At 39.4% G+C, this 19,697-nt stretch overlaps 1 protein-coding gene across 1 annotated transcript in view; it reads left to right on the top strand.

Annotated features, from left to right (window-relative positions):
- The window catches only part of fgd6 (FYVE, RhoGEF and PH domain containing 6), a 92,325-nt gene extending 73,225 nt beyond the window's left edge, over positions 1-19,100 (top strand). Inside the window, exons 18-21 of the mRNA XM_052034190.1 lie at positions 2,351-2,481; positions 9,577-9,705; positions 11,168-11,319; positions 16,997-19,100. Coding sequence (XP_051890150.1) covers positions 2,351-2,481; positions 9,577-9,705; positions 11,168-11,319; positions 16,997-17,033 — 449 coding nt within the window. The 3' untranslated portion in view covers positions 17,034-19,100. The remainder of the gene's footprint in view (positions 1-2,350; positions 2,482-9,576; positions 9,706-11,167; positions 11,320-16,996) is intronic.
- The last annotated feature ends 597 nt before the right edge of the window (positions 19,101-19,697 follow it).

Here is a 19,697-nt window from a genome sequence, read left to right as displayed (position 1 = left end):
AAACTTCCCAAGATCACTAAAACATTTTTTTTTAATGAATGTGTGTTAGCTATACTTATAGTACAGTGGAGAATAGCAGAGAACACAGAATAATGCCATTGTCTCCCTGCCAATCCCCAAGAGCACAAACATTTGTATGCATGTACACAAGTGGGTGTGTGGCAGTAAACTCAGTGATTAGTTCTGATTTATCTAAATGTTCACATTCTGCTATTGTAAGCCATCTTTAGTGGATTATCATTGTTGTCCAAATTTGAAGATTAATTACTGCAAGATGCTGCTGCTCTCCAATTGTAGTTTTCCCTCTACTGCGCCTTTTGCTTCCAAAATCCCAGTTTGTATTACTACTACCTGGTTACTTTGCCCACAGTTCCTAATTCGAATTGTTTCAGTGCCTCGCTCACCTTTCTTGGCAAAAAGCCCAATGGCAACCTGGAGTATTTATGATTACACTATTCATTCATTCCCTTAGTCCCTGTCTCCCTCCACACCCCCCACCCCTCACCTTATACTCTGCAGCAATGACTGCATTAACATCCCTCACCCTCTGGAATCAGTCTCATCACTTCCAATCTAGCCCAGTGTATCTGTAGTGATAATTCTGCTCACAGTTTATTGTTGCCCATTAACAATTATCTGTAGGCATGCATTCAATTTTTGTATGTGAAAATACTAGAGTATACTTATCTACCACTGTCTTAACCTCTTGACCAACTTTGTGCCTTTAGATTACATGTCTAACGTCACATTATAGCTGATTCTGAACGTTCCTGTTCAGAGGAATGACTGAAGCTCTTATCTGGCTTTTGCCAATAGTTTTGGAGCTACAAACCCTGTACCCTCAATTCACTCCCCTTAACTGCTGCTTATTCAATTGGAATCAGACAACTTTGGTGGACTTCTAACCTTCTATCCTATACATTGCTTGAGATTCCTTACTTGATTTCTATATATTGATTGCTTCTGACTTTACTTGACTTGCAAAAGCTGGCCCAAAACATCATTACCTCTGTACTCAAGTTGTCTGAATATCTTTCTTGCCGGCAATGCAGTCTGCCCTGTACAAACACTTTAGTAATTCAAAATTGCCATATCACTTCATAAATTTGCCCCTGGCCTCACTCTGTCTTCCTTCTCCAATCTCTGCGAGCCTTAACAACAATGCTTTGTGCCCTTGGTTGGTTGACAATGGGTATCCTTACTCAACACCACTCCCACTCCACTCTCCTGGACCCTCCAGGCCTGCACCATTAATGATATTCTTCAAACATGCCTGGCATAATCCTCAAGTTCCTGCACTGACCCTGCCTAGTGCTACTTCCCTTCAGGCCTTTGACAACCTCCTCAAACCTTACTTTTCAAACCACCGTTTGAATTGCCTATTGCAACATGCCTCTTCTGCCACTAAGGAGCATTTTGTTCACTTTAAAGATAATCTATATTTAAGTAGTTGGACTGTTTGTGGTTTCATAATTGTAAAGCTTACAGTAGTTAACAAACATACAATGCAACCTGGCATCCTCCTCTGCACTGTTTCACACTACATAAATTTATTTTGGAATTTTTTTTGGGTTTCACTACAGACATCTTTTTATACTTTTCATGAACCATATAGCATAGCATCAGATCAGAAGTACTGTTGGTGGTTTACATTTGTGAGAAAATTAAAGATACGTTTAATTTTATTATCCGTACTTTGTGGACAAAGAAGGTAAAAAAAAAATATAGATCAGTACCATACAACATTTTAAACAAAACTAGTGTCCTCACTGAAGAAATTAATAAATATTTCTTTTAAGCAAGATTTCATATTGTCACTTCAGAAATACTTTTCATATTTTCATACACAAAATTTATCACCTTTGTTTTGAAATTGTATTTTAATTCATCCAAACCATTTCTTGAAATGAGCAAGCATTGAACCATCTTCTTTGAAATCTGTATTGCTGAGTAAAAGTGGTAGCAGTGAAGTTCTGCAAAATATCTCAAAATAGACTGTCCTAAAGTTGGTGACTTAGTCATTGATTCAGCAGCACCTTTTTTCCGCAAACCTGTTGTCTAAGACCGACAGCTCTATTAGTATTATTTGATACTTTACTTGAGATGTTGCTCTTGAGACAGACTGTAGGATGACTACTTAGTCCTGTCTTCACCTATCATGCATGTACAGTAGAAGCAGTGAACTGTTTAAAAGCGGAGAATTAGCTGATCTCAGTTTTACATGATATAGATTTCTCTTCAGGGATTTTTGTTGTTCCAGTTTGGCACTGCAAGAGTTTAAGCTTTTTTTCTAGATCTTGTATTGAACTTTACCACTTTTTTAGAATAAACCTTTTTTGTTTTCAATTAGAAGTGCAATCATCTGTTACAAAGATGGCATCTCCAACTCACAAATCCTCGAGTACCCTCACCTCAGTTTTTCACAGCATTCAGCATTCTTCAGGGCGGAAACACAAGAAAATTCCAGCAGCACTAAAAGAAGTAAGTGGGACATTCGTCAAAACCTGATATTCTTCAGACTGTATCGCAGTTTTAACAAAAACAAGACAAGAGACCAGGCATAAATGCTTCTGTACTTTTGCTAATGAGGTCCTGCAAGTGAAGAGAGTGGCTTCCTAGTCATGCTACTGTGGCAGAGCACAAGCACACCTTAAAATGTAGAAGTTGATAGGCTGTTGGCTAATTTCAGTTGTCAAAAAATAGAGGGAATGACTGTAGAGAAACACAATAAATAAACTGAGAACAACAGCATACTACTCACTCCTCAGCTTGGTCTGCCATTCAATGACATCATGGGTGATCTGATAGTAACATCTACTCTGCATCCCTGCCTATCTCCAGTAACTTTTCACCCCCTTGCTTATCAAAAATCTATCTACCTCTGCCCAAAAAATATACAAGGGCTCTGCTTCCACATCCCTTTGAGAACAGAGTGTTCCAAAGACTCACGACCTGGGAGAAAAAAGTTCACCTCCTCTGTTTTGAACAGTCATCCCCTTATTTTCAAACAGTGACCCCTAAGTTCTAGATTTTCCCATTAGAGGAAACAACTCTCTCCACATCCACGCTATCAGGATCCCAAATTTCAACCGTCTCCTCTCACTCATCTAAACCTCAGCAGATACAAGTCTAGTTTGTCCAGCCCTTCCTCTTAAGACATTCTACCCAGTCCAGCGATCAATCAAGTGAATGTACTCTCAGTTACTTCCAAAGCATTATGTTCTTCCTCAAATGAGAAGAACAATGCTTTACACAATATTCCGGGGGGGGGGGGGGGGGGGGGGACTCACCAGTGCCCTATATAACTGAAGCCTAACTTCCTGACTTTTATATCCAATTCCCCTGGCAATGAATAATAACATTCTGTTAGCTTTCGTACCTGCATACTAGTCTTTTGCAAATTATGTTCTCGGATATCCAGAGCCCTCTGCAATTTAGATCTCTGCAGTTACTCACTAGTTGGATAACATACTTATTTTCCTTCCAAAACTGACAATTTTCCAATATTCTACTCCATTTACCAGATCTTTGCCCACTCACAACTTATCTATTTCCCTTTGTAGCCTCCTTACATATTTTCACAACTTACTTTTCTTTCATTGTGTCATGAACACATTTAGCAGCCATACCTTTGCTGCCTTCATCCAAATCATTTATATAAATTATAAAAAGTTGAACCCCCAGCACCAATCTGTGGCACACCACTTCTTACAGCCCACCAACCATAACAAGGATCATTTTGGCTAATCTCTGTTTTCTGTTCATCAGCCAGTCTTCGGTCCAAGCCATTAAGTTACTCTGTACCATGAGCTTTGATTTTCCACGATAACCTTTGATGCAGCACCTCATCAAATGCCTTCTGGGAGTCAATTTATAATATATCCCCTATTTCCTTCTGTCCACAGCACATGTTACTACTTCAAAGAACTACAATTACTTGGTCAATCATGACTTCCCTTTCACAAAACCATGTTGATATTGCCTGATTATCTTGAATTTTTTTCTCAGTGTCCACCTGTGACATCTTTAATAATAGCTTCTCACATATTCCCTATGACAGATGTTAAGCAGCTTCTTGCTTTCTGTCTCCCTTTTTGTATAAAGGAGTAACACTTGCTCTTCCCCAATCTAATGGAACCTTCCCCGAATCTTGGAATATTAAAACCAATGCACCAATCACCTTATTACCCATTTCTTTTAAGGCACTAGGTTGAAGTCCATCAGAACCCAAAGACTTGTCAGTTCCAACAATTTGTTCAGTACCACATCTCTGGTAACTGTAATTTTGTTGAGTTACTACCTCCCTCCCAACTAAAGCTATTTCTGAGATGTTTTTATCCCCTACAGATAAGATTGATGCAAAATACCTATTTAATTTGGAGACACGAAATTCTGCAGATGCTGGAGACTGATGAAGGGTCTCAACCCGAAACATCGACTGTTTCTCCAGGACCAGCATTCATTATGTTAACTCTTTTATTCATTTTTTAATGTAGAAACTCTTACTATCTGCTTTTACTGACCAAATCCTTATGCCTTGTACTAATACCATTTATAAAGATGCAAAACTGGATCTTGCAGAAATAAATGCTGGAACTAAATACATTATATTACAGTATTTTGGGAATGTGACATTACTGCTATTGTGTACTTCTGCCTCCAGACATTATTTAGGCTTTTGAGATGCATTATAACTTAATCTGGTATTTCAGATCAAAGATGGAATCCAGTTTTTCAATGGAATGTGAACTTTGCAGTTTGCATAGGATTTCTGTGGCAATTCTCAAAAGCTCCTGTTTAGTTTTGTTACTTATTGCAACACAGAAAGTGGTCATTCAGCCCACTCGATCCATGCTGGTTCCCAACAGAGCAATTGCTCCTCTCCTTAATTTCCTATCACCCCCACAACTTACTGTCTTACATCTATTAATTCCCCCTTTGATTCTTTCGCCACTTACCTACACTAAGGAGTAATTTACAGTGGCCATGTAACCTACCAGCATATCTTTGGGATGTGGGAGAAAACTGGAGCCCCAGGGGGAAACCCATGAAGTCACAAATTCGACACACAAACCATCTGAGGTCGTCATCAAACCTGAGTGATCAGTATCTGTTATTTTGTTTTCCTCTCACACCTGCCTTACGGAAGTATGAATACGAGTTATTTGTTTTTCCTTTCCCTATGGGGAAATTTGAAATTCACATTTGGTAATCTAAGACTTTCACATTGTAGCAAAGAATGTTAACAGCATCATTACATTAGCCCGCACTAGTTTATGTTGGAGTGGAAGGGAGGAGGATGTAAAAAAAATATAATTGTATTCAAGTTGCAAACGACTTTCTTGTTCTGTGCAATGACCACCCAATAACAACGTATTTATTTCTCATACAGTTAAGCATCCTTAGGGTCACAGGAGCAATAGCTGTAAAATTTGACACCGAACCACATGGAGAGATGTTCATGCAGATGACAAGAGGGAGGGAGGGAGTCTTCTTAAAAGAAAAATGGTGCTTAAGAAGGCAATTCTTCTGCTTAGCTGAAGACACTGCTAATTGTGGATTGGTTTAAATTTAACTACCCCAGTCCTAGTTTAAGTAACATAGGCATCTTTAGAGATTTTAGGACAGGAGGAGATTGAAGAGGGGTTGAGAGCTGGGAAGTGGGGGTGGGGGGGTGCAGGGGGGTTTATTCAAAGACTATGGTTGGATTTATAATTCATGTTTTAGTTAAGTAGGAGTGAAGGTGGGTCAGAGAGTATGGGAGTGATGGGTGATTATGATGTGATTAAGATCCAGTCATATCATTAAGATCCAAAGTTTTGGATGACCTCATGCTTATTGAGGGTAGCAGTAATAGGCTGGTTAGCAGTGCTTTGGAAATAGCCACATCTTAGAGGTAACAAATATGCAGACGAGGTTTCAGAAACTCTAAAGCTGAGGCAGGGTAGTAAGACTTACAGAGATGGAAAGCTCATCTCTGGTTCCTGTTTGAGACCAAGGTTGCAGACCACCTGGTTCAGTCTCAGGTGGTTGCCAGAGTGAAGGATGGAGTTGGTGACTGGGGAGCAGAGCTTGTGGTGAGACAAATTTGTTTTTTTTTAATATTTGGTTGCAGGCTGTAAATTTCTGCTTATCCACCGGACGTTGTGCGATGTGATGATTAGACCTGCTGAAATGGTCAAGAGAGGAATGATGGCGAGTTAAAGCTGGATGTCATCAACCAATATATGAAACTGAAGCTGTACATTCAGAAGGTGTTGCTAAGGGGCAACATGGAGATGAGAAATAGGAAGGGTCCTGGATAAATCCTTGGAGAATAGAGAGATCACGGGTTGTTTTTGAGGAGGGAGTTGATGCCCACAGATTTGAAGGAGTTAGGGATAGAACTTTACCACAACAATTTGGAAAGTGGAATCAGTTTCAGAAGGCAGACTCCCCGAGAGAGGAGATATGAGGGAAGAGTCTCGGAGAGCTAAAGATAAGAAGGTAAAAGTGTGGAAAAACAAGTGATGGGTTCAGGCCTAGACTTGAAGACAAAGCTGTCAGATGAACAGACACAGAGAAACTCATCATTAGGGCTGAGTATATAACAGTTATTTGGATATGCATATATTAAATAGGAATAGAGAGGAGTTGATAGGAGGGAGTCTAGAATTAAAAATATGAGAACCTGTAGAAGACTAAAGTTGCAGCAGCAAGAGTGAAGTTAGTAAAGGGCATTAACAAATGGTTCATTTTGGAGATGGGTGCACCAAGCAGGTGAAATCTTGAAACCATTTGAAAGACAGGTTATTGGAAGATGTGCCATTACAAGTATTGCTGAGTAAATAAAGACCAAGGAGATGACTAAGGACTGCAGAGTGGTGCAGCTAGTAGAGCTGCTGCCTCTATGGAGTCTGCACATTCTCTCTGACCATGTGGGTTTCCATCGGGTGCTCCAAAGTCCTCCCATGTGCCAAAGACACATGGGTTAATAGGTTATTGACCACTGTAAATTGCCCCTAGTGTGTCGGAGAGTGGAATCGGGGGAATGGAGGGAGAGCTGATGTGAATGTGGGGATAATAAAATAGGATTATGTATGATTACAGTAAATAGGCACGAGAGTTGGCATGGTGGGTCAAAGGGCCTGTGTATGAGATGTGCAGAATCATTTGCCGTGCAAAACAATCTGCAGTGAGGTGGGAAGTCACCCTAAAATCCAGAAGCAGCAGTGAAGTGTACTTCCAGCCAAGAGAGTGATACTCCAGCTACAAAACAGACCATAACAGGAGCTGAAAAACGAGTGCAGCTATTCTTTGATCTGATGGGTAATAGTCACAATGGGTAAAAGGTGTTAAGATCAAATTTAGTTTTATTCAAAGCACATCTCCTAATGTAGACCAGTGAAGTGACATTGGCTTGATAGCTAGGAAAGCCCAGGAATTTGGAAGCTCTGGTGTTATCAAAAAAAGTTGTATGAATGAGGCATTTTTTTTTATCTCTGGTAAAAGTCATAAAATTGATCACACTGAATTGCAGGGCCTATTATGTAGAAAAAAAATTAGAGCTATTTTGCACATATTAAAATTTAAAGATGGCAATTAAGTGAAATAATGATCTGTGTTGTAAATATAGATTGAGCAAGAAATGTCATGCTAAATTTTTCCATTAGCACCACAGGATTTTTATCCTGCACGTTAACCACTGGAACAGATAAACAGGAGATCAAGAGTTAATGCCTTTATCTTTTCTGAGAGTGCTGTCTGTACTATACTAGAACATCAGTCCAGATTGCAAGCTCCAAGTCCTGGGTGTTTGGCTAAAGTGTCTAAGCTTCTAATTCTGAAGGCAAAAGGGATAGTAATGGAGTGGAACTGAGATAAGTGGTATTTTCAATACATTGCATTAATGCTAATTCATCTCCCTTTGTACTGTGCTGTAACGTTCTATGTTCCATGTTCCCTGCCCTGCCCAAAGAACCAAAATAAAATACGAATATCCAAAGTGATATGTCCCTTCAGTTCATGAAAATCTAATGGAAATGCTCAGCTGATATGTGCCATAACTCAGAAAATTTGCCTTTTTATGGTTGGTTAGGAATTATTATTGGCCATATATTAGGGTGTAGTTCATTATTCTTGATTTGAAGTTCAAAGTATTTAGTCACGATGTATCTTCATGTTGCTGCATTGCTAACTAATCTGGTTGGCAAAACATCTATTTTACTGCCTTTATTGAGAGTAGTTTGAAAATGATATTGATACAGAACTAAAACATCATAGATGATGAAATAAAAACGGAAAATGCTGGAAATGTTCAGAAGGCCAGGCACCATCTGTGGAGAGAGAATCTGTTAATGTTGCTAATCTTTCAAGCAGGACAGGAAATAGTTAGAAATAAACAGATTTTAAGATATAGAGACCAGGTGGAGAGGAAGAGAGAACAAAGGGGGAGGGGTCATAGGATGGAAGGTAGGATAAATTAATATAGAAAAGAAGTGGTATGGAAATAGAAAATAACAACACAAAATGTGAGCAATGCTCATTATCAGAAATCTTTAAGCTTAGTGTCAAGTCCAGAAAGCCACAATCTGCTTACCTGGAAGATCTGATACATGAGCTTGTTTTATGGTTCTTTGGAACATTGTTTGAGGCAGAGTGGAGGTGGGATATTAAATTGCCAGAGATGTTGCCTTTTGAAAGTCAGTGGAGCATGCCTCAGTTACCAACTCAGCAATCGATGGCAACAGAAAATGCTGGGAGGTCTCAGCAGGTCAGGCGGTATCTGTGGGAAAGGAAACAGAGTAAACATTTCAGGTTGAAATGTTAACTCCGTTCCTCTTCCCACAGATGCACCTTGACCGGCTGAGTATTTCCAGTATTTTCCCTTTTTATTTTAGATTTCAAGCTTCTGCCATTTTGATGATTTTCAGAAATCTGTGGCAATGGATACCGCTCTCACTTCAAAAGATAGCACTTCAGGCAATTGTTTGTCCATCTTCCAACCAGACGTAATATCAAGTCTAGATAGACTTAATGAATCTGGTCAGAAGATGGAGGATCAAATTGACAAAACATTGTCACAAGTGCTGTCTTTTGAAGATAAGGGAGTGTCGATTGCATTGTCAGGAACATTGCCTCCTGAAAGTTGACTTGATTTCCCCATCCCACAACCATTCATGCTTTCGGCTCCAAGATTGTTGCAAAGAAGCTCAGTGCAGGCTCAAGCATTATCACCTCATCTTCTGACAAGGCACACTAGAGTCTTCCAGACTCAACACCAACTTTAACAATTTCTGTCAATGAGTATTTCCAGTTCTGTCGAAAAGTTATCAACCTGAATGTTAACAATGTTCCTTCTTCCATGGATGTTGCCTAACCTGCTAAATATTTCTAACATTTTCGGTTTTACTTGGAATGGCCTGACTGTTTCCAATATTAGGTTAAAGGAAATAGAAAAAATGCCAGAAAACTAAAAAAACAAATAATAGAAATTTCTGGTTCCTCAGCATTGTTGTTAGAACTGCAAACTCAAAGTTTCTTCAAAGTACCAAATATAAAGAGAGACATTAAAGTGCACTCTGCTGTTTATTTCAGGTATCAGCAAATACTGGAGCCTCATCTATGAGTGGCTATCTGTATCGGTCAAAAGGCATTAAGAAACCATGGAAACGGCTCTGGTTTGTCATTCAGGAGAAGGTGTTATATACTTATGCTGCCAGTGAGGTAAGGGTCCATAGGCCAATAGAATGGATAACCATTTGCCAATAGAGTGCCTGTAACTCTAAGATATGGAATCAATAAGAGTGGTAATTATTTATATTGAAGTTCCCGGTGCATGTATTAGCATTGTCTTGTAGCGTCATCATCTTTTTGACATAACAGTAACCTTTATCTATCCAGATGTAACTGGAGAATAGACTCCCCACACATATGTTAACTCAAGTGCCTCCTATCAATTGCCTCTTCTTATTTATCTTCCACACATTTTCTCTGAGCTACATCATAATTCACATGCAAATGGTTTTTTGCAATGCCTGTGTTTTGAAATTCATAGGCTTGTTTCCAAATCCCTAGTGTAACCTTCCAGGTTATCCATGCTCATCTATTTCCATCCCTGAATTAACTTACACCACCATTTGTCACCATGCCTTCGTCACCAAGGTTCTGAAGTTTGTAATTCATTTCCTCAATCCCTCTCCTTCTAACATTCCCCCCTCCTAAGAGCCACCTTCAAACATTTTGATGTGTTTAAAGTGCTATATAAATAGAAGTTGTGTCAGTGGTAAGAAAATGTGTTAACTTTGTTCCTGTAATAAAGTTATATAAAAGGTAACAACTCAATATTTTTTAACCTTACAAAAACTGATAGGTTATCTTGACCATTCGTGCAACATCCGCAGTGTGGTCTCAGACAATTAACAATATATTTCAGGAACCTGCATGCGCAGTGTGCAATTTCTTTCTCTTCATTCTTGTACTGGACAGATGGGAAAAGCCTGCTTCCATTTCAGATATTCAGATTGTATTTCAATGAGAAGCTTTCATGCTAGTGCCATTCCCTTAGTGGCATTGTTATGAACTTCTTAATTGGTTTGTGTAGATCCAGTAATATGTCTTGACAGGAGAAGGTAGAGATCTAGTTCATTTGTATTGCTCAGTGGTTTGTGAGGTTCCAGCATTTAGAGATGAGAACATATTGGTGGTTCCCTATTATTTGTTGCATTTTATTCCAACAAGTCAAAGAGGGATGGACAGAAACATAGAGGGCAAAGCCCTGAAGGGACCACATATTAACTTCTCTCCAGAGTTTGAAATGCATTTATATATAAAAAAATAGGAAAACATCCGGTGCAGGTTGGCTGTCTGACTGTGAGGTGCTAAGCCTTGCAACCTTACTAGCACAGGTAACGGCTGCACCTTTGGTGTGCATTATTAGATCAAATATGTTGGTGTCAGTTGCTCTAAAAATGAAAATGAAATGTAGATTTAGAATCAGAATGGGGTTTATTATCACTGTCACCTTCTTTAATGGATTTAGAATACCATGCATGCTCTTTTGCAGTCCACAAAGACAAAAACTTCTATCAGTTACAGCAAAGTTTATGATATTAATGTTATTTAATACATCTGACGCATTGACTGTTCTATAAAGCTTTACTTCTGGTGTATTTCTTCAAACAAAAAGGATGTGGCCGCTTTGGAGAGCCAACCGTTACTTGGATTCACAGTTTCAGAAGTGCAAGATGACCTTTCAGAACTCAAAGTGATCTTTCAGTTGTTTCATAAAAGAACACTGTTCTATGTGTTTAAAGCAGATGATCCTCACACTGCCCGAAGGTGAGTAAAGCAAACTGCAAATGCAAAACACAGTGGATGCTGGAAATCCAAACTATAAACGTTGGTTGGACCCCACTTTAGAGTATTGTGTACAGTTCTGGTTGCCACGGTGGAGGAAGGATATGGTAGGAATGGAGAGAGTGCTGAAGAGATTCATCAGGATGTTGCCTGGTATGGAGGGCTGTAGTTATAAGGAAAGACTGAAAAGGCTGGGGCTATTTTACCTGAAACACAGGAGGCTGAGGGGTCAGCTTATAGAGGTTTATAGAATTATGAGGGGCATAGATAGAATTTTTTTCCCAGGGCAGGGACGTCTAGAACTAGAAGGCACAGGTTTAAAATGAGAAGGGCAAAATTTAAAGGAGATATGAGGGGCAGGTTTTCCCATGCACAGGATGGTGATGTCTGGAGCAAGCTGTCAGAGAATGTAGTGGACGCAGGTACAATTATGACGTTTAAAAGACATTTGGACGGGTACTTGGATAGAAAAGGCCTAGAGGGATACGAGCCTAATGCAGCAAATGGGATTAGTGTAGGGATGCATCACAGTCAACACAGATGAGGTGGACCAAAAGATCCCATTTATGTACTGCACAATTGTATGATTCTAAGCAAAAAATGCAAACAATTTTCAGTGAGTCTGTGGTCGTGGAAATGGATACAGTTTTAAATCTTCCATCTGAAGTGAAAATTTTACATGAAACAGTTATTTTCCTTGACTCTTTGAAAGTCTTGTAAACAAGGTTTGTTGCCAGGGAAGCCTAAATTGATCCCAGCTATTCCTGCTTTATCATGGGATGCACATACTGTCCTTGTACCAGTTCAACATGGGCCCCCTCTCTTCCTAAGGAATTCACGATTGTGCCAGTAGCACTTCCTGCTTAACCCAAACTGGAACATTTCAGAAGTTTTCTTTTCATCACAATATTCATCTTCTAAATTTTTCTTTCCTTTGCTCACTAACAAACTTGCCTCATGCTGTTCTCTCATAGACTCCACCAACTATTTTGATTACACGGTGCTGCTTCTTGTAAGGATTCAATTCCATTCTCAATATCTATTCTGACGATACCCCCTTCTGGACCAGTGCCGCTGCCTCCTCCAACTAAGGAGTTATATGATTTCCAGGCCCTCCCCTCCCCATCTAGCTGCAATCTCTCTACATACCTGCTCCTCCAGTTCCTGCTGACTATTGCAGGGCCTATAATACAATCCCATCAGAATGACCATCCCCTTCTTGTTTCTAAGTTCGACCCATATGGCCTCACTGGATGATCCCCCAAGAATATCCTCTCTAAGGATATCCTCCCTCATATCTCCTTTAAATCCCCCAAGAATATCCTCTCTTGTTATGTCCTCTTTCATCAGGAAGGCAACTTCCCTTCCTCTCTTACCTCATGCCTAATCATTTGGAGATGTTCCTTGACTTCGACCCACCACCCTCCACCAAATACAGGATTTTCCCCACATCCCATTAATCATCAGAGTGATTGGGTTCTGAATGCAACACCCTGGTCCACTCAATAGCCTTCGAAATTCCTCCCCTTCTCACAGCATCTTCTATAAGAAGCAACATTGAACCTTTCACCTCTTCCCTTTCCATCATCCAGATCCCAATCACTCCTTTATAAAATAGCACTTTATTTGCAGTTACTTCAGTGGTTTACTACATCATCCATCACTATGTAGTCTCTCTATATTAGAGAAACTGGTGTTTGCTTCACTAAACAGCTCTTGTTCAGGCTGCAAGTACAACCTTGAACTTCCAATCATTTTAATTCACCACCTCATTCCCACCTTAACCTCTTCTTCCTCGGCCTCCTACAATGCTTCTGTGAAACTCGAGGAACAGAGGTTTATTGTTTAATTAGCAACTTACAACTTTTCAAACTTGACCCTTCAACCCAACCCATCTATACTGACTGTGTGCCCAGCAAGCTAGTCCCATCTGCCTGCGATTGGCCCATAGCCCCCTAAACCCTTCCTATCCATGTACTTATCTAGATGCTTGTAGACATTGCTAATGTACCCGCCTTAACCACTATTTCTGGCAGCTCATTCCAAATATGACAAGCTTGACATTTAGCTCAAGAGCAAATGCTGCAGGTGCAGAAAATCTGAGATTAAAACAAAGTGCAGAAGATGCTCTGGGTCATGCAGAGTGTGCAGAGAAACATTTAGTGTTTCAGGTTGGCGATCTTTCCCCATCGCTCATTTGAAGGAAATTGAAGTTTCTGATGAAAGGTCAATCCACCAGAGAACAGGCTATTTTAGATAATTTGTTGTGATAGGGGGCTTATTAGTAATCTCATTGTAAGGGATCCTCAGATAAGAGTGACCATAAATGACAGAATCTTGCATTGTGTTCAAAGGTGACCTACCAAAGTTGAAACAAAAGTCTTCAAGCCAATTGGTTAGGTATGAGGAATGATTTGACGACAGTAAATTGGGAAATTAGATTAAGAGGTTTGGTGGTATCTTAAAGAAATATTTCAATAAATATACTTCTAATAAGTACAAGAAAAATAATTTATCAGTGACTAACCCGAGGTTGAAAATATTAGACTAAATGAAAAGACTACCAAGAAGAGTAGTAAGCCTGAGATTTGGGATTGGAAACAAGCCAAGGGTAGTCAAAAAAAAGGGGAAACACAGAATAAGATTAAGCTATTAAGAAATATAAAATAGTATAGTATCTACAAATATGTGAAGAGAATAGCCACAGTATGGGTCCTTGGGCAAGAGAAGTAATGGACAAGATCATGCTGGATCCAGCCCACACCCTGCATTCGTCTCTCCTGGGGTGCTCACTTCCCTTTTATGACCTGCAGCCTCCAACATTCTGTCAGCTTCCTTGCTGCAGTCTTTCCACAGAGCAGTGATAAGGCCGTTAGCAGTGGAAACAAAGGCCCTGTCCGTGGACAACTCAGGCCTTTTGACAACTTTAAAGTCGCTACTGCATTGTTACTTAATTTACAATTCCATGGGAAGATTATCAACTCCTATATAAAAATAGGATAGAATATGCCTAAAATAGTGCCTAAATTGTATCAAAGTACCTGATCCCCTCTGAATGTACTTATTATGAGGGCTACACCTTATGTCGACCCAAAACATCAACAATTCCTTCCCCCTCTTCCCCCCCCCCCCCCCATCCAACAGATGCTGCTCGACCCACTGAGTTCCTCCAGCAGATTGTTTGTTGCTCCAAATTCCAGCGTCTGCAGTCTCTTGTGTCTGTACTCTGTTCTTCTCGTGCAATGTCATTGGAAGACACAGGCCATGAGGTCTCTTGAACCTGCTCTGCTATTCAATAAAATCAGGGCTCATTCTGGGTCTCAACTCCACTTTCCTGTCCAGCTCCATATTCCCTGATTCCCTTAGAGCTCAAAATCTATTAAAGTCTGACTGAAGTATATGGCATTCTGTGGTAGAAAATTCCAAAGATTCACAACCCACTAGTGAAGAAATCTCTCTCCTGCAAATTCCACAAAAAAATTGTGGAGCTTGGAATTTATAATGGAAATGTTGACAGGAAGTACAAACAGTAAGAGTTTTGGAATATTGTAAACTGAAAAGTTGTCTCTGTGCAATTTAGTGGATAATCGGTGCTATACAGCAGGTCAGTGGATTAGTTTGGATAGTCAAATTTTAAATATGATGATACCCCTAATCTGTGAATGTTTGGTTCATCAGATCTAGCTTCATGAATGAATCTGTAATCGGAATCTAGTGTCAGGAACAGTAACTATGAAATTACTGGATTGTGGCAAAACCCCATTGGTTCCTGAGTATACTTCAGAAAAGGAAATCTGCTGTCTGGCACCTAACTTGAGGTTCACCAATGTGGTTAGTTCTTAATTATCTCCTCAGTTCAAGGGTAGTTAGGGATGGACTATAAATGCCAGCCTTGTTAGCAATGACAACTCCACATGAACAAATAAATATTTTTTTTAAGAAGTGAAATCTAAGATTGAATTGCTACCTGTCTGGCATCCATCCAGTTAGGTTTTTTTTATTCTGTAGGTCTGCAGAAGAATTGTTTTTTCTGCCACTGCTTTCTACTTGTGTACAATGCCAAAGATGATGAAGCTCCCACTTTGCTGGGCCATTCAATGTAGGATGCTCAAGTGTTTTTTTTCCCTTAAATGTTTGTTCACAGGCTAATTCTGAATCCTCTATATAATATAAACTGGTTTTCATTGCTTCACAATAGTTGTGTAAGCATTTTGATGCAGGAATTTCAAAATACTGATGGTCTAGCTCATATTTTTACCCCCTCCTTGCTCAATGTTGATGCATCCTTGGATCTCTCTGCAATACTGCCTTATCTCACTCAAAATTTACCTCCATAATTATCTTCAACAGTGAAATCACAACCAGAAATTGTAATGGTTTGTCTCCCAACTTCTGTAAATACCTTTGCTTCATCTACCTAGCTGTATCCTGAAGTATCTACATGTAAACATGCCTAGAGTGTATCCCTGTAGAGGAAGGGATACATATTCCAGATTACAAATCACACTTTTAGATTGAGCTCGGCAATATATATGCCAACTTCCTTTTGATGGTGTCAGAGCATAAATTCAGGGTCGTCCCTGTACCCCCAAAGATGCTCCCTTCCCTTCTTCCCCTCCATCCATACAGCTTCCACATTTGGGGGTAGACTGTTAAACTAAATTTCAATAGGCCTTTGTTGAGATGCCCAGTAAACAATAGAAAAGAAGGCAGAGGGAAAGAACACCCTATTCTACTTCTTGAAGTACCAAAGTTGGGTCACCCACTAAGCAGTCAGAGATGCTTTGTTTAACTTGCATTTCCTTAAGTTTTACTATTCCCCAGGCACAGGGGAGTGGACAATCTGACAATCTTGATAGTTAATCATTCCTCTACGACGTGCTTCCCGAATTAGAAGCTCCTTGGTTTGAAAGTCATGGAGAGAGATGATGATTGATCTGGGTTTGACTTGCATAGGAAGTTTTAAAAAGAGGTATTCTGTGTGCTCGATCAATCTTAGGCAAAGATTCTAGAATACCAGGGAATAACTGAGTCAAAAACTTTGGAAAGAATTCCTTAGGTTGATTACCTTCAGTCTTTTCTGGTAATCCTAGAATTCAGAGATTGGATCTTCTGCTCCTGTTTTCTAAGTCAGTAACCTTCAGCTTTAATCTTTCATTATCTTTGGCTTGCTTTTTACAAAGGTTCTGTAAGTCATCAATTTTCCCATCCAAAACCGAAAGAGAGGCTTCATTCACTTTAATTCGTCCTTCATGATCTTCCAGGATTCCTTGAATAGAGTCGAACTTGGCATTAAGCTGTTGAAGCTGCTCGAAAATAGCTTCCAGAGTTGCAGGAGGAACATCTTCCTTGGTGGTTTTCATAGCCTTAGCACCTCTTGCATTCATAATAAGATAAAATCGCATTTAAATTTGCTACCGAGGATGAAAAGGAAGGATTTCAAATCGGGTTGAAGAGGTTAAGAGGTTAGATATAGTGAGAGCAACAGCAAATAGCTGTTACTCCATCAGCGGCCAGCAGAGACTCCCCGGAGTGGACAATCACGTTTTTTTTTACATACTTATTGTGTATTTCACAATTGTGGTTCATTGCTTTGTACATAGGGTTCTGTGAGACACAAGAATTATAGTAATTTATAAATGTTTCAATTTCTCAACAGATGGGTAGAGGTTTTCCAGGAAGCTACTGTGCTATAACAACAAAATGGGCACCCACTTGGTGGAAAGACTTCAAGAAATAACTTAGTGAAAACTACACTAAACTTGGGTGTTGAAGTGTGGTGTTGATGTTTCAAAGAAAACTGAATAGAATACTCAAACTCACACCTTTTAGTAAAGATTCATCTCAGATTGCAGAATGAATTGCAAAGGTTCTGCTTCAACCCCAAAACCCTCACTCTGTGCTTTTTGGTGCTCTCTGAAAACTAGCACACATGAAGAAAATTTGGCTGTTGCAATTTTCTACTCGGAGTCTCCAAAACACAGATTAGTCAATGTTTCATTGGTCTGGTTACATATTTTGTAGGTAGATCACCAACAATTTTGTGACTTAAGTCATGATCTGTTTCTATGCTACAATTCCAAAGTGTGTCAGTAACCTTGAAATATAAGGATTTATTATTGTGATTTATAGATGTAGCTAATGGAACTATCATTTGCTATCCCTGATGATTTCATGAGATAAATCAGTACATGGTGTGGTACTGGAGACTGTAGATCAAAGGATCAAGTTTGTGAAATTTAGTTGATTTCATTTGGGTTGACCCCCAAGTGCTTCTTTCTAAGATCTGCTCAGATCCCTGTTCCTGAACACTGCCCATGCAACTCAAATAGAAAGCACAGATGCATGGATGCTAAATAAAGACATTGGACTTAATTATGGTGCCCTGCAGTTGAAAACAGACTGAATCCGTACAGCAACAGAAAACAAACAAGAGAATTTGGTAGTTTATTGACAAACCGCCAGTGTCAATGGCACCACAACTGGGGTGATTCGAAGGGCAGAGGAGAAACAAAAACGTTACCTGCTTCTCGGCATCTAGAACTAGTTTGGAGGCCTGTGACTGCTGGGAAAGTGAACACTTCTGATGTATGAATTTGTGTAATATGTTATAAAAAGTGAGAAGTGGGGTAACTTTGGACAAGTACATGATTGTATAGCACTGAAATCAATACATGGTAATTCTTGTGATTTACCAGGTTTATCAAAATGTGCATTTTAAGTCCATTGAAAAGCTTGTTAAATGCCACCCCAATTTTCCTGTATATTTTAACTTTATTCTATTTTGCCTTATTTAATATGTGGTGTATGTAAAATATTTAAGGTAAAATAGTCTGGCAAGGATTTATACATGCAGGCATGAGTTAGATTTATGTATTTATTTAACTATTGTAATGAGAATTTATGATTCTTTGTGGAGCAACAACACATCATAGAATTCAAAGTGCCAATTTTTGTAAAATACTCCTGTTAATTTTTTAAGTACTAACTTTTTATAAATGTCGGGAAAGATGAATACAAATCAACATTTTGGCTTAAGTAAGGGGTGGTAAAACCAAGAACATTTTGGATGAAGGAATTGACGGTTCAAATATTTTCCACTTTTTTAGCTCCTTATCTTACCCAAGTGCTAAAGCTGTACTTCCTGGTGACAGACCAGCAGTACTTCCAAGTCATAAGATTGATATTGCTTCATTCTGGATTTACAAGTTTCTACCATTTCAGAGGGTTTGCTAGTTTGGTAGCACTTTTGCCCTTGAGGCACACGTGTACCTACTCCAGTCCCACTCCGAAAACAGCTGACAAACAGCTGCATGGCTAAAAGAGTCCTTCTTTGAGGGAGATCCCATCTTTTGGTTGAGGCATTAAACTGAAGCTCCTTCATGAGGAAATAATCTTTTCAAGAAGGGTTGACCAATGCTGCTCCCTAAAACACACTTTAAAAAGAGTAACCAACTGTTCATCTCATTTGCTGGGATCTTTTGTGAATGAAATGTCACATTTGCCTACAACTTTGGTATCAGTAGTTAAGGATATAATTTAGCACAATACAAATACAGGTTTAAAAAAATATTTCTAGGGTATTTGCCTTAATTACATTGCCTAAACATCCATTCCATGTTTTGATCACTGTGTGAAGAAAAATCAATTATAAATTTGTCTTGTAATAGTTTGAGCCTATGTCCAATAAAATCAGAATTTAGATGTAATCTATCTTTTATACACTTGGCTTCTGATTATACCTCTGTGATGTGCCTTGGACATTTTTCTACAATAAAGGTGCTATGTAAATGCAAGTGTTGTTTCCTCTCTTACACAGCTCTGTAACATCAAATGGGGCAATATTTGTTGGACTGGATTTGTGCTGCTGTTTGTGGACAAAGCCTATCTGGCAATTTTCCACTTGAAAATGCCAGTGTTGTGGATGAACAGGAAAATATGTTTAAAGACCAAGACCTCAAACCTGACACTAAGCTGACAGTCTGTGAAGCAGCAGTGATCACACCATCCTGAAAGTTTCGGGAAACCTACAGCAGGCATCTAGGACCAGTGCAGAAGTACCATCAACGCTGTCTCTACAAAAACCTCAAAATCCGTGGCTGTGGATCAGTACCAGTGAGCCAGTGTCTCCAGCCACTGAACTCCTATCATGATCAGAAGACAGGCCAGGGCTACCACAGGTCTGATACAAATCTCCCTAAACAAATTGCATTATAGCAAGAGAGGTCCAGGAAAACAGAGGAAATGCTTCAAGGACATTTTCAAAATCTCCTTAAGAAAAATGTGACACCCTTACTGACATGGAAATCTCTAACTGCCCAATTGAGGAAGAATGGCCAGGAAGGTACTGGCTTGTGGAA

Source organism: Pristis pectinata, chromosome 19 (genome assembly GCF_009764475.1).
Source record: "Pristis pectinata isolate sPriPec2 chromosome 19, sPriPec2.1.pri, whole genome shotgun sequence".
Lineage (NCBI taxonomy): Eukaryota > Metazoa > Chordata > Chondrichthyes > Rhinopristiformes > Pristidae > Pristis > Pristis pectinata.
Note: the sequence above shows the minus strand (reverse complement) of the source record. Positions and strands in the feature narration are given on the sequence as shown.